This window comes from Petromyzon marinus, chromosome 80 (assembly GCF_048934315.1).
Source record: "Petromyzon marinus isolate PM22_M1 ecotype Great Lakes invasive population chromosome 80, UKy_Petmar_22M1.pri1.0, whole genome shotgun sequence".
Lineage (NCBI taxonomy): Eukaryota > Metazoa > Chordata > Hyperoartia > Petromyzontiformes > Petromyzontidae > Petromyzon > Petromyzon marinus.
The window spans coordinates 11,577,542-11,592,335 of record NC_133746.1 but is presented as its reverse complement, the minus strand read 5'-3'; the positions used below and the strand labels follow the sequence as shown (position 1 = coordinate 11,592,335).

The window sequence follows — 14,794 nt, the reverse complement described above, 5'->3', positions numbered from 1 at the left end:
ATGAGTCAAATCGGTGTTATTGACGTTGTACCCTCCCTTACGCGCGGAGGCTTTTCTGGCCCAAAATCTGCGGCGAAAGCGTCACCATAACACTCATGGGCATAGGCAACTGCATTGTACAGTGAGTGAGTGAGTGGATGGGCGGGTGGGTGAGTGGATTTGTGCGTGAGTGGATGACTGGGTTAGTGAGCGGATGAGTGAGTGAGCGGATGAGTGAATATGTGGGTGAGTGTGGGTGGGTGTGTGAGTGTGGGTGCGTGAGTGGATGACTGGGTTACTGAGCGGATGAGTGAGTGAGTGGATGAGTGAATATGTGGGTGGGTGTGGCTGGGTATGGGTGGGTGAGTGGATGTGTGCGTGAGTGGATGACTGGGTTAGTGAGCGGATGAGTGAGTGAGCGGATGAGTGAATATGTGGGTGAGTGTGGGTGGGTGTGTGAGTGTGGGTGCGTGAGTGGATGACTGGGTTAGTGAGTGGATGAGTGAGTGAGTGGGTGAGTGAATGTGGGTGGGTGTGGCTGGGTGTATGAGTGTGGGTGGGTGAGTGGATGACTGGGTTACTGAGCGGATGAGTGAGTGAGCGGATGAGTGAGTACGTGGGTGTGTGTGGGTGGGTGAGTGGATGACCGGGTTAGTGAGTGGATGAGTGAGTGAGTGGATGAGTGAATATGTGGGTGAGTGTGGGTGGGTGTGGGTGGGTGAGTGGATGTGTGCGTGAGTGGATGACTGGGTTAGTGAGCGGATGAGTGAGTGAGCGGATGAGTGAATATGTGGGTGAGTGTGGGTGGGTGTGTGAGTGTGGGTGCGTGAGTGGATGACTGGGTTAGTGAGCGGATGAGTGAGTGAGCGGATGAGTGAATATGTGGGTGAGTGTGGGTGGGTGTGGGTGGGTGTATGAGTGTGGGTGGGTGAGTGGATGACTGGGTTAGTGAGCGGATGAGTGAGTGAGCGGATGAGTGAATATGTGGGTGAGTGTGGGTGGGTGTGTGAGTGTGGGTGCGTGAGTGGATGACTGGGTTACTGAGCGGATGAGTGAGTGAGCGGATGAGTGAATATGTGGGTGAGTGTGGGTGGGTGTGTGAGTGTGGGTGCGTGAGTGGATGACTGGGTTAGTGAGCGGATGAGTGAGTGAGCGGATGAGTGAGTACGTGGGTGGGTGTGGGTGGGTGAGTGGATGACCGGGTTAGTGAGCGGATGAGTGAGTGAGTGAGTGGATGAGTGAATGTGGGTGGGTGTGGCTGGGTGAGGGTGGGTGTATGAGTGTGGGTGGGTGAGTGGATGACTGGGTTAGTGAGTGGATGAGTGAGTGAGTGGATGAGTGAGTGAGTGGATGAGTGAGTGAGTGGATGAGTATGTGGGTATGTGTGGGTGGGTGAGTGGATGACCGGGTTAGTGAGTGGATGAGTGAGTGAGTGAGTGGATGAGTGAGTATGTGGGTGTGTGTGGGTGGGTGAGTGGATGCCCAGTTGGGTGTGTGGGTGCATGGGTGGATGGTTGATTGAGTCTCGGGTGGGTGGGTGTGTGAGTGAATGGGTGGGTGAGTGGGTGGGTGAGTGGGTGGTTGAGTGAGTGAGTGGGTGAGTGGGTGGGTGGGTGAGTGGGTGGATGGGTGGGTGAGTGAGTGAGTGGGTGAGTGAGTGGTTGGGTGGGTGTGTGAGTGGTTGGGTGAGTGAGTGGGTGAGTGAGTGAGTGGGTGGGTGAGTGAGTGAGTGGGTGGGTGGGTGAGTGAGTGAGTGTGGGTGGGTGGGTGGGTGAGTGAGTGGGTGGGTGGGTGAGTGAGTGGGTGGGTGAGTGGGTGGGTGGGTGAGTGAGTGGGTGAGTGAGTGAGTGGGTGGGTGAGTGGGTGGGTGGGTGGGTGAGTGGGTGGGTGGGTGGGTGAGTGGGTGAGTGAGTGAGTGTGGGTGGGTGGGTGGGTGATTGAGTGAGTGAGTGGGTGTGTGGGTGAGTGAGTGGGTGTGTGGGTGAGTGAGTGGGTGAGTGAGTGAGTGAGTGGATGAGTATGTGGGTATGTGTGGGTGGGTGGGTGAGTGGATGACCGGGTTAGTGAGTGGATGAGTGAGTGAGTGAGTGGATGAGTGAGTATGTGGGTGTGTGTGGGTGGGTGAGTGGATGCCCAGTTGGGTGTGTGGGTGCATGGGTGGATGGTTGATTGAGTCTCGGGTGGGTGGGTGTGTGAGTGAATGGGTGGGTGAGTGGGTGGGTGAGTGGGTGGTTGAGTGAGTGAGTGGGTGAGTGGGTGGGTGGGTGGGTGAGTGGGTGGATGGGTGGGTGAGTGAGTGAGTGGGTGAGTGGGTGGGTGGGTGGGTGAGTGGGTGGATGGGTGGGTGAGTGAGTGAGTGGGTGAGTGAGTGGTTGGGTGGGTGAGTGAGTGGTTGGGTGAGTGAGTGAGTGAGTGGGTGGGTGAGTGAGTGAGTGGGTGGGTGGGTGGGTGAGTGAGTGAGTGTGGGTGGGTGGGTGGGTGAGTGAGTGGGTGGGTGGGTGAGTGAGTGGGTGGGTGAGTGGGTGGGTGGGTGAGTGAGTGGGTGAGTGAGTGAGTGGGTGGGTGAGTGGGTGGGTGGGTGAGTGGGTGAGTGAGTGAGTGTGGGTGGGTGGGTGGGTGATTGAGTGAGTGAGTGGGTGTGTGGGTGAGTGAGTGGGTGTGTGGGTGAGTGAGTGGGTGAGTGAGTGAGTGGGTGGGTGGGTGAGTGAGTGGGTGGGTGAGTGAGTGAGTGGGTGGGTGGGTGAGTGAGTGAGTGGGTGGGTGGGTGGGTGGTTGGGTGGGTGAGTGAGTGGTTGGGTGGGTGAGTGAGTGGGTGAGTGAGTGAGTGGGTGATTGAGTGAGTGAGTGGGTGTGTGGGTGAGTGAGTGGGTGAGTGAGTGGTTGGGTGAGTGAGTGGGTGGGTGAGTAAGTGGGTGGGTGGGTGAGTAAGTGGGTGGGTGGGTGAGTGAGTGAGTGGGTGAGTAAGTGGGTGGGTGAGTGAGTGGGTGGGTGAGTAAGTGGGTGGGTAAGTGGGTGGGTGGGTAAGTGGGTGGGTGGGTGAGTAAGTGGGTGGGTGGGTGAGTGAGTGGGTGGGTGAGTAAGTGGGTGGGTAAGTGAGTGGGTGGGTGAGTAAGTGGGTGGGTGAGTAAGTGAGTGAGTGGGTGAGTGAGTGGGTGGGTGGGTGGGTGAGTGGGTGGGTGGGTGGGTGAGTGGGTGGGTGGGTGGGTGAGTGAGTGAGTGGGTGAGTAAGTGGGTGGGTAAGTGAGTGGGTGGGTGAGTAGGTGGGTGGGTGAGTGAGTGAGTGGGTGAGTGAGTGAGTGGGTGAGTAAGTGGGTGGGTAAGTGGGTGGGTGGGTGAGTGAGTGAGTGAGTGGGTGAGTGAGTGGGTGGGTGACTGAGTGGGTGGGTGAGTAAGTGGGTGGGTGGGTGAGTAAGTGGGTGGGTGGGTGAGTGAGTGGGTGAGTAAGTGGGTGGGTAAGTGAGTGGGTGGGTAAGTGGGTGAGTGGGTGGGTGAGTGAGTGGGTGAGTGAGTAAGTGGGTGGATGGGTGAGTGGGTGAGTGAGTGGGTGGGTGAGTGAGTAAGTGGGTGAGTGAGTGGGTGAGTAAGTGGGTGGGTGAGTAAGTGGTTGGGTAAGTGGGTGGGTGGGTGGGTGAGTGGGTGAGTAAGTGGGTGGGTGAGTGAGTGGGTGGGTGAGTGAGTGGGTGGGTGAGTAAGTGGGTGGGTGCGCTGTTTCGCCGGTAATTACCACCGCCATCATCAGGTGACAGCCAGATTTGTGGAGTAATCCTCCTCCGTCATCAGACAAAGGCCACAAATCTGCCCGTCGCCTGCTGATGCCGGTTGTGATTACTGGCGAAACGTCGTCCTTCGACTGCCAATGTCGTGGGTTTGCTCTCTCAACCTTCAACCGCTGTTTTGCTGTACTAGTACACTACACTACACACTACACTATATAACACTATACACTACACTACACTATACACTACACTATACACTACACTACACACTACACTACACACTATACTATACACTACACTACACACTATACTATACACTACACTACACACTACCCTATACACTACACTACACTATATAACACTATACACTACACACGACACTATACTATACACTATACACTACACTATACACTACACTATACACTACACTATACACTACACTATACACTACACTATATAACACTTTACACTACACTATATAACACTTTACACTACACTATATAACACTACACTGCACTATACACTACACTATACAACTATACACTACACTATATAACACTATACACTGCACTATACTATATAACACTATACACTACACTACACACTACACTACTATACACTACACTATATAACACTACACAACACTATACACTACACACGACACTATACTATACACTACACTACAATATACACTACACACTACACTATACACTACACTATATAACACTTTACACTACACTATATAACACTACACTGCACTATACACTACACACTACACTATACAACTATACACTACACTATATAACACTATACACTGCACTATACACAACACTACTATACACTACACTATACACTGCACTATACATTACACTACTATACACTACACTATACACTACACTATATAACACTACACTACACGATACACTACACTATACACTACACTATTAACTACACTACACTATACAATTAACTACACTATACACTTCACTGTACACGAGTGCTGTACTAGTAACGAATCGGCTACGTTCTGTTAACGTGACACAACCCCATCCCCCACCACCACTCCTGTTACTGATTGGCTTTGTCGGGTGGTGGCGGGCTTAACGACCCAACATTAAATGTTTAGATCGCGTGAGAATATATTTTTGAATATATTCACACGCGATCTCACCCCGCTCCCCCCCCCCCCCCCTTGTTATGGATGACATTGCTCAAGAAATCTTGCCACGTGTTAAACCGGTTTCAAAACGACGGGATAGCAGTGCACAGGAGAATAAATACAACACTAGACCACACCCTCCGCCCCCAAGGCCATCTCTTCAATCAATAACTATAAGATATGTGCTGATGGCCATCTATTCAATCAATAACTATGAGATATAACTGCGTACTGATGGCCATCTATTAAATCAATAACTATTAGATACAACTGCGTACTGATGGACGTCTATTCAATCAATAACTATGAGATACAAGTGTGTACAGATGGACGTCTAATTCAATCAATAACTATGAGATATAACTGCGTACTGATGGCCATCTATTCAATCAATAACTATGAGATACAATTGTGTACAGCTGGACGTCTAATTCAATCAATAACTATAAGATATGTGCTGATGGCCATCTATTCAATCAATAACTATGAGATACAACTGCGTGCTGATGGCCATCTATTCAATCAATAACTATGAGATACAACTGCGTACTGATGGCCGTCTATTCAATCAATAACTATGAGATACAATTGTGTACAGCTGGACGTCTAATTCAATCAATAACTATGAGATACAACTGTGTACTGATGGACGTCTAATTCAATCAATAACTATGAGATACAATTGTGTACTGATGGACGTCTATTCAATCAATAACTATGATATACAATTGTGTACTGATGGACGTCTAATTCAATCAATAACTATGAGATACAATTGTGTACTGATGGACGTCTATTCAATCAATAACTGAGATACAATTGTGTACTGATGGACGTCTATTAAATCAATAACTATGAGCTCCAACTGTGTGCTGATAGCCATCAGTGAACAAACAGCCCCTAGCCTCAGCCATTCTCTAGATGGTGACCTCAGTGAACACAAACAGCCCCTAGCCTCAGTCATTCTCTAGATGGTGACCCCAGTGAACAAACAGCCCCTAGCCTCAGCCATTCTCTAGATGGTGACCTCAGTGAACACAAACAGCCCCTAGCCTCAGTCATTCTCTAGATGGTGACCCCAGTGAACAAACAGCCCCTAGCCTCAGCCATTCTCTAGATGGTGACCCCAGTGAACAAACAGCCCCTAGCCTCAGTCATTCTCTAAATGGTGACCCCAGTGAACACAAACAGCCCCTAGCCTCAGTCATTCTCTAGATGGTGACCCCAGTGAACACAAACAGCCCCTAGCCTCAGCCATTCTCTAGATGGTGACCCCAGTGAACACAAACAGCCCCTAGCCTCAGCCATTCTCTAGATGGTGACCCCCAGTAAACACAAACAGCCCCTAGCCTCAGTGACTCTCTAGATGGTGACCCCAGTGAACACAAACAGCCCCTAGCCTCAGTCATTCTCTAGATGGTGACCCCAGTGAACACAAACAGCCCCTAGCCTCAGTCACTCTCTAGATGGTGACCCCAGTGAACACAAACAGCCTCTAGCCTCAATCATTCTCTAGATGGTGACCCAACAACACAAACAGCCCCTAGCCTCAGCCATTCTCTAGATGGTGACCCCAGTGAACACAAACAGCCCCTAGCCTCAGCCATTCTGTAGATGGTGACCCCAGTGAACAAACAGCCCCTAGCCTCAATCATTCTCTAGATGGTGACCCCAGCACACAAACAGCCCCTAGCCTCAGTCATTCTCTAGATGGTGACCCCAGTGAACACAAACAGCCCCTAGCCTCAATCATTCTCTAGATGGTGACCCCAGCACACAAACAGCCCCGAGCCTCAATCATTCTCTAGATGGTGACCCCAGCACACAAACAGCCCCTAGCCTCAGTCATTCTCTAGATGGTGACCCCAGTGAACACAAACAGCCCCGAGCCTCAATCATTCTCTAGATGGTGACCCCAGCACACAAACAGCCCCTAGCCTCAGTCATTCTCTAGATGGTGACCCCAGTGAACACAAACTGCCCCTAGCCTCAATCATTCTCTAGATGGTGACCCCAGTGAACAAACAGCCCCTAGTCTCAATAATTCTCTAGATGGTGACCCAACAACACAAACAGCCCCTAGCCTCAGCCACTCTCTAGATGGTGACCCCAGTGAACACAAACAGCCCCTAGCCTCAGCCACTCTCTAGATGGTGACCCCAGTGAACACAAACAGCCCCTAGCCTCAGCCATTCTCTAGATGGTGACCCCCAGTGAACACAAACAGCCCCTAGCCTCAGCCATTCTCTAGATGGTGACCCCCAGTGAACACAAACAGCCCCTAGCCTCAATCATTCTCTAGATGGTGACCCCAGCACACAAACAGCCCCTAGCCTCAGTCATTCTCTAGATGGTGACCCCCAGTGAACACAAACAGCCCCTAGCCTCAATCATTCTCTAGATGGTGACCCCAGCACACAAACAGCCCCTAGCCTCAGTCATTCTCTAAATGGTGACCCCAGTGAACACAAACAGCCCCTAGCCTCAGCCATTCTCTAGATGGTGACCCCCAGTGAACACAAACAGCCCCTAGCCTCGGCCATTCTCTAGATGGTGACCCCCAGTGAACACAAACAGCCCCTTAGTCTCAGTCATTCTCTAGATGGTGACCCCAGTGAACACACAGCCCCTAGCCTCGCTCATTCTCTAGATGGTGACCCCAGTGAACACAAACAGCCCCTAGCCTCAGCCACTCTCTACATGGTGACCCCAGTGAACAAACAGCCCCTAGCCTCAGTCACTCTCTAGATGGTGACCCCCAGTAAACACGAGGGGCGTTTTGCGTTCTTGCAGTTCGGCAAGACTGAATCCATAATTGCGGTTGTGCTACACTCCATGGCCGCCCCTCTCATTGTTTTGAGCGACTCATTGTTTGCTTGTGGGGAAGCGTCAAAGGCCCGTGGTGTTTTTTTTTAAGGTGCCACCGTTAGCGCCTAATCTGGATGACCTCAGGAACGGAATAACTTCAGCGGTGACTTCGACGGGGGAGGGAGGTGACGGAGGAGACAGCTTTGAGAGGCGTTTGAGAGGGCGTTTGGGACGATCGTTTCGATGGTGTCCGTCCAGCGGTTGGAGGGCCATGCAGAGCTCATTAAAGCGTTTGGTACGCATCCTGAAATGAACTCACTTTGAAATCGGCTCCATCGTTTTCGAACACACCGTACGCAAATACAGCGTATGACCGGATAGAAGCCCGATATTTCACTGCGTAACAACGTCAATTTTATTTGTGTTTGTTCCTGGGTAGTTAAGTGTTATTTTCCTAATTGCTTATTCCTCAAAAGTACAGAAAGCGGCTGTTGTTGTTATTATTATCATCACCCACAAGGTTTGCGTTTGTGAGCAGCAATTTACGTGAAGGAATGACTCACTCGACCCGCGACTCACTCAACCAGCGACTCACTCAACCAGCGACTCACTCGACCAGCGACTCACTCGACCAGCGACTCACTCGACCAGCGACTCACTCGACCAGCGACTCACTCGACCAGCGACTCACTCGTTCCACGACTCACTCGACCCGCGACTCACTCGACCCGCGACTCGCTCAACCAGCGACTCACTCGCCCAGCGACTCACTCAACCAGCGACTCACTCGACCAGCGACTCACTCGTTCCACGACTCACTCGACCCGCGACTCACTCGACCCGCGACTCGCTCAACCAGCGACTCACTCGCCCAGCGACTCACTCAACCAGCGACTCACTCGACCCACGACTCACTCGACCCACGACTCACTCAACCAGCGACTCACTCAACCAGCGACTCACTCGACCCACGACTCACTCAACCAGCGACTCACTCAACCAGCGACTCACTCGACCCACGACTCACTCGACCCACGACTCACTCGACCAGCGACTCGCTCAACCAGCGACTCACTCAACCAGCGACTCACTCAACCAGCGACTCACTCGACCAGCGACTCGCTCGACCAGCGACTCACTCAACCAGCGACTCACTCAACCAGCGACTCACTCGACCAGCGACTCACTCAACCAGCGACTCACTCAACCAGCGACTCACTCAACCAGCGACTCACTCAACCAGCGACTCACTCGCCCAGCGACTCACTCAACCAGCGACTCACTCAACCAGCGACTCACTCAACCAGCGACTCACTCAACCAGCGACTCACTCAACCAGCGACTCACTCAACCAGCGACTCACTCAACCAGCGACTCACTCAACCAGCGACTCACTCAACCAGCGACTCACTCGACCAGCGACTCACTCAACCAGCGACTCACTCAACCAGCGACTCACTCAACCAGCGACTCACTCAACCAGCGACTCACTCGCCCAGCGACTCACTCAACCAGCGACTCACTCAACCAGCGACTCACTCAACCAGCGACTCACTCAACCAGCGACTCACTCGACCAGCGACTCACTCAACCAGCGACTCACTCGACCAGCGACTCACTCAACCAGCGACTCGCTCGACCCACAACTCGCTCAACCAGCGACTCGCTCAACCAGCGACTCACTCGACCAGCGACTCACTCGACCAGCGACTCACTCGACCAGCGACTCACTCGTTCCACGACTCACTCGACCCGCGACTCACTCGACCCGCGACTCGCTCAACCAGCGACTCACTCGCCCAGCGACTCACTCAACCAGCGACTCACTCGACCCACGACTCACTCGACCCACGACTCACTCAACCAGCGACTCACTCAACCAGCGACTCACTCAACCAGCGACTCGCTCAACCAGCGACTCGCTCGACCCACGACTCACTCAACCAGCGACTCACTCAACCAGCGACTCACTCGACCAGCGACTCACTCGACCAGCGACTCACTCAACCAGCGACTCACTCGACCCACGACTCACTCAACCAGCGACTCACTCGACCAGCGACTCACTCGACCAGCGACTCACTCGCCCAGCGACTCACTCAACAAGCGACTCACTCAACAAGCGACTCACTCGTCTCACGACTCACTCAACCAGCGACTCACTCATCCCACAACTCACTCAACCAGCGACTCACTCAACCAGCGACTCACTCAACCAGCGACTCACTCAACCAGCGACTCACTCAACCAGCGACTCACTCGACCAGCGACTCACTCGACCAGCGACTCACTCGACCAGCGACTCACTCGACCAGCGACTCACTCGACCAGCGACTCACTCAACCAGCGACTCACTCGCCCAGCGACTCACTCGACCAGCGACTCACTCGACCAGCGACTCACTCGACCAGCGACTCACTCGACCAGCGACTCACTCGACCAGCGACTCACTCAACCAGCGACTCACTCAACCAGCGACTCACTCAACCAGCGACTCACTCGACCCACGACTCACTCAACCAGCGACTCACTCAACCAGCGACTCACTCAACCAGCGACTCACTCAACCAGCGACTCACTCGACCCACGACTCACTCAACAAGCGACTCACTCAACCAGCGACTCGCTCAACCAGCGACTCACTCAACCAGCGACTCACTCAACCAGCGACTCACTCGACCCACAACTCACTCGACCCACAACTCACTCAACCAGCGACTCACTCAACCAGCGACTCACTCAACCAGCGACTCACTCGACCCACGACTCACTCAACCAGCGACTCACTCAACCAGCGACTCGCTCGACCAGCGACTCGCTCGACCAGCGACTCACTCGACCCACAACTCACTCAACCAGCGACTCACTCGACCAGCGACTCACTCGACCAGCGACTCGCTCAACCAGCGACTCGCTCGACCCACGACTCGCTCGACCAGCGACTCACTCAACCAGCGACTCACTCAACCAGCGACTCACTCGACCCACAACTCACTCGACCCACAACTCACTCAACCAGCGACTCACTCATCCAGCGACTCGCTCAACCAGCGACTCACTCAACCAGCGACTCACTCGACCCACGACTCACTCAACCAGCGACTCACTCAACCAGCGACTCGCTCGACCAGCGACTCGCTCGACCAGCGACTCACTCGACCCACAACTCACTCAACCAGCGACTCACTCGACCAGCGACTCACTCGACCAGCGACTCACTCAACCAGCGACTCACTCAACCAGCGACTCACTCGACCCACGACTCACTCAACCAGCGACTCACTCGACCAGCGACTCACTCGACCAGCGACTCACTCAACCAGCGACTCACTCGACCAGCGACTCACTCAACCAGCGACTCACTCAACCAGCGACTCACTCAACCAGCGACTCAGTCGTCCCACGACTCACTCAACCAGCGACTCACTCGACCAGCGACTCACTCAACCAGCGACTCACTCGACCCACGACTCACTCAACCAGCGACTCACTCAACCAGCGACTCACTCAACCAGCGACTCACTCAACCAGCGACTCACTCAACCCACGACTCACTCGACCCACAACTCACTCAACCAGCGACTCACTCGACCCGCGACTCACTCAACCAGCGACTCACTCAACCAGCGACTCACTCGACCCACAACTCACTCGACCCACAACTCACTCGACCCACAACTCACTCAACCAGCGACTCGCTTAACCAGCGACTCACTCAACCAGCGACTCACTCGACCCACAACTCACTCGACCCACAACTCGCTCAACCAGCGACTCACTCGACCAGCGACTCACTCGACCCACAACTCACTCGACCCACAACTCGCTCGACCAGCGACTCGCTCGACCAGCGACTCACTCGACCAGCGACTCACTCGACCAGCGACTCACTCGACCAGCGACTCACTCGACCAGCGACTCACTCGACCAGCGACTCACTCGACCAGCGACTCACTCGACCAGCGACTCACTCGACCAGCGACTCACTCGACCAGCGACTCTCTCGACCAGCGACTCACTCGACCAGCGACTCACTCGACCAGCGACTCACTCGACCAGCGACTCACTCGACCAGCGACTCACTCGACCAGCGACTCTCTCGACCAGCGACTCACTCGACCAGCGACTCACTCGACCAGCGACTCACTCGACCAGCGACTCACTCGACCAGCGACTCACTCGACCAGCGACTCACTCGACCAGCGACTCACTCTACCAGCGACTCTCTCGACCAGCGACTCACTCGACCAGCGACTCACTCGACCAGCGACTCACTCGACCAGCGACTCTCTCGACCAGCGACTCACTCGACCAGCGACTCACTCGACCAGCGACTCACTCGACCAGCGACTCACTCGACCAGCGACTCACTCGACCAGCGACTCACTCGACCAGCGACTCGCTCAACCAGCGACTCGCTCGACCCGCGACTCGCTCGACCAGCGACTCGCTCGACCCGCGACTCACTCGACCAGCGACTCACTCGACCCGCGACTCGACTTCACTCCTCTACCCCCACTGCTCCACCCCACTGCTCCACCCCACTGCTCCACCCCACTGCTCACAATGAACGACTCACAATGAACGACTCACAATGAACGACTCACAATGAACGACTCGCGATGAACGACTCGCTAGGAACGACTCACAAGGAACGACTCACAATCAACGACTCACAGTGAACGACTCACAGTGAACGACTCACAATGAACGACTCACAGTGAACGACTCGCGAGGATCGACTCCCAATGAACGTCTCACAATGAACGACTCACAATGAACGTCTCGCAATGAACGTCTCACAGTGAACGACTCACAGTGAAAGACTCACAATGAACGACTCACAATGAACGACTCACAGTGAACGACTCACAATGAACGACTCACAGTGAACGACTCACAATGAACGACTCGACGCTCCCTTACCCAGAAGATGAAGTTGAAGGCGAACAGCAGATACTTGACGCATTTCAGGCAACCCTGCACACCCATGGCTGATGACGAGGTGGTGGACGAGGTGGTGGACGAGGTGGTGGGCGAGCTGGTGGGCGAGCTGGTGGGCGAGGTGGTGGACGAGGTAGTGGACGAGCTGGTGGACGAGGTGGCGGACGAGGTGGTGGACGAGCTGGTGGGCGAGGTGGTGGACGAGGTGGTGGACGAGCTGGTGGACGAGCTGGTGGGCGAGGTGGTGGACGAGGTGGTGGACGAGGTGGGAGTGGGCGGACGATTGTTTGTTGGCGAAGATTTCCCGAGCGAGTCGAGTCGACTATGAGCGGCGACAGCGGCTGGAGGGAGTGAATCAGAGAGAGGGAGATGGGCGGGGAGTTGAAGAGAGAGAGGGGGTGAATGTGTGTGTGTGAGTGTGTGTGAGTGTGTGTGTGTGTCTGTGTGTGAGTGTTTGTGTGTGTGTGAGTGTGTGTCTGTGAGTGTGTGTCTGTGAGTGTGTGAGTGTGTGTGTTTGAGTGTGTGTCTGTGTGTGTGTGTGTGAGTTTGTGTCTGTGTGTCTGTGAGTGTGAGCGTGTGTGTGTGAGTGTGAGCGTGTGTGTGTGAGTGTGTGTGTCTGTGTGTGTGAGTGTGTGTGTGTCTGTGTGTGTGTGAGTGTGTGTTTGAGTGTGTGTGTGTGTGTCTGTGTGTCTGTGTGTGAGTGTTTGTGTGTGTGTGAGTGTGTGTGTGTGAGTGTGTGTCTGTGTGTGAGTGTTTGTGTGTGTTTGAGTGTGTGTCTGTGTGTGTGTGTGTGAGTTTGTGTCTGTGTGTCTGTGAGTGTGTGTGTGTCTGTGTGTGTGAGTGAGTGTGTGAGTGAGTGAATGTGAGTTTGTGTGTCTGTGTGTGTGTCTGTGTGTGAGAGTGTGTGTCTGTGTGTGTGTCTGTGTGTGTCTGTGTGAGTGTGTCTGTGTGTGAGTGTGTGTGAGTGTGTGTCTGTGTGTGTGAGTGAGTGAATGTGTGTGAATGTGTGTGTATCTGTGTCTGTGTGTGTCTGTGTGTGAGTGTGTGTGTGAGTGTCTGTGAGTGAGTGTGTGTGAGTGTGAGTGTGTCTGTGAGTGTGTGTCTGTGTGTGTGTCTGTGTGTGTGAGTGAGTGAATGTGTGTGAATGTGTGTGTGTGTCTGTGTGTGTCTGTGTGTGAGTGTGTGTGAGTGTGTCTGTGTGTGAGTGTGTGTGTGTCTGTGTGTGAGTGGAGTGTCTGTGTGTGAGTGTGTGTGTGTCTGTGTGTGTGTGTGTCTGTATGTGAGCTGGGTGGGGAGCGGTAGTGTAGCGGTTAGCGCTACGCTGCGCTATGAACCAGTGACGATTATCTGAACCGGTCCTGGGCCTCCCCTAGGTCGACTCAACCTCAAATGAGTGCCTGGTGCGGTGGATAAAAACATCGCCACTAGGGAGACAAAGGCGGTCGGGCGTGGTGCTGACCACCCACCCCCTCGTGTACCGTTCCGGCCTTCATAGGTGCTCGCTAACAGCACTTGCCCCTACAGTCTGTTAAGGGTATACGGGGGATCTTTGTCTGTGTCTGAGCTGGGTCATGTAGCCCGCATGCCCAGCCACCGCATGCCGAGACAGCTTTTGTTCGGCCGGATCGAGGGGGCTAAATGGGCGCGGCACGGGGCTAGAGAAGAGATGGAGTGATGTGGTACAGGAGGCACCGGGCTAGTGAAGAGATAGAGTGATGTGGTACAGGAGGCACGGGGCTAGAGAAGAGATGGAGTGATGTGGTACAGGAGGCACGGGGCTAGAGAAGAGATGGAGTGATGTGGTACAGGAGGCACGGGGCTAGAGAAGAGATGGAGTGATGTGGTACAGGAGGCACGGGGCTAGAGAAGAGATGGAGTGATGTTGTACAGGAGGCACGGGGCTAGAGAAGAGATGGAGTGATGTGGTACAGGAGGCACGGGGCTAGAGAAGAGATGGAGTGATGTGGTACAGGAGGACGTGGAGCTGAGTGGACTTGCCGATGACTGGTACCAGCGGTGTCAAGATCGGCCTTTGTGGAGGAGGCTCGTGAAGGACGCTGCTACTGGGCAGTTGGAGGCAGTCGCCCTCCAAAAACAACGGAGGGCGGAGGAGCGACGCTCACAACAACGAGCGGAGCGCTGGGTGGCTAAAGCACAGCAGGTTGGCACAGTAGGGGACACAGGTGGT

At 54.1% G+C, this 14,794-nt stretch overlaps 1 protein-coding gene across 9 annotated transcripts in view; it reads right to left on the bottom strand.

Moving 5' to 3' along the window:
- The window catches only part of LOC116958586 (CD9 antigen-like), an 82,869-nt gene extending 69,873 nt beyond the window's left edge, over positions 1–12,996 (bottom strand). For all 9 annotated transcript variants that reach the window (XR_012931187.1, XR_012931184.1, XR_012931189.1 and 6 more), the window contains exon 1: positions 12,589–12,996. Coding sequence is in view for 1 of the 9 variants with exons in the window: in XM_076057269.1 (XP_075913384.1) it covers positions 12,589–12,654 (66 nt within the window). In the remaining 8 variants the exon portion in view is untranslated. The remainder of the gene's footprint in view (positions 1–12,588) is intronic.
- Between the last annotated feature and the right edge of the window lie 1,798 nt (positions 12,997–14,794).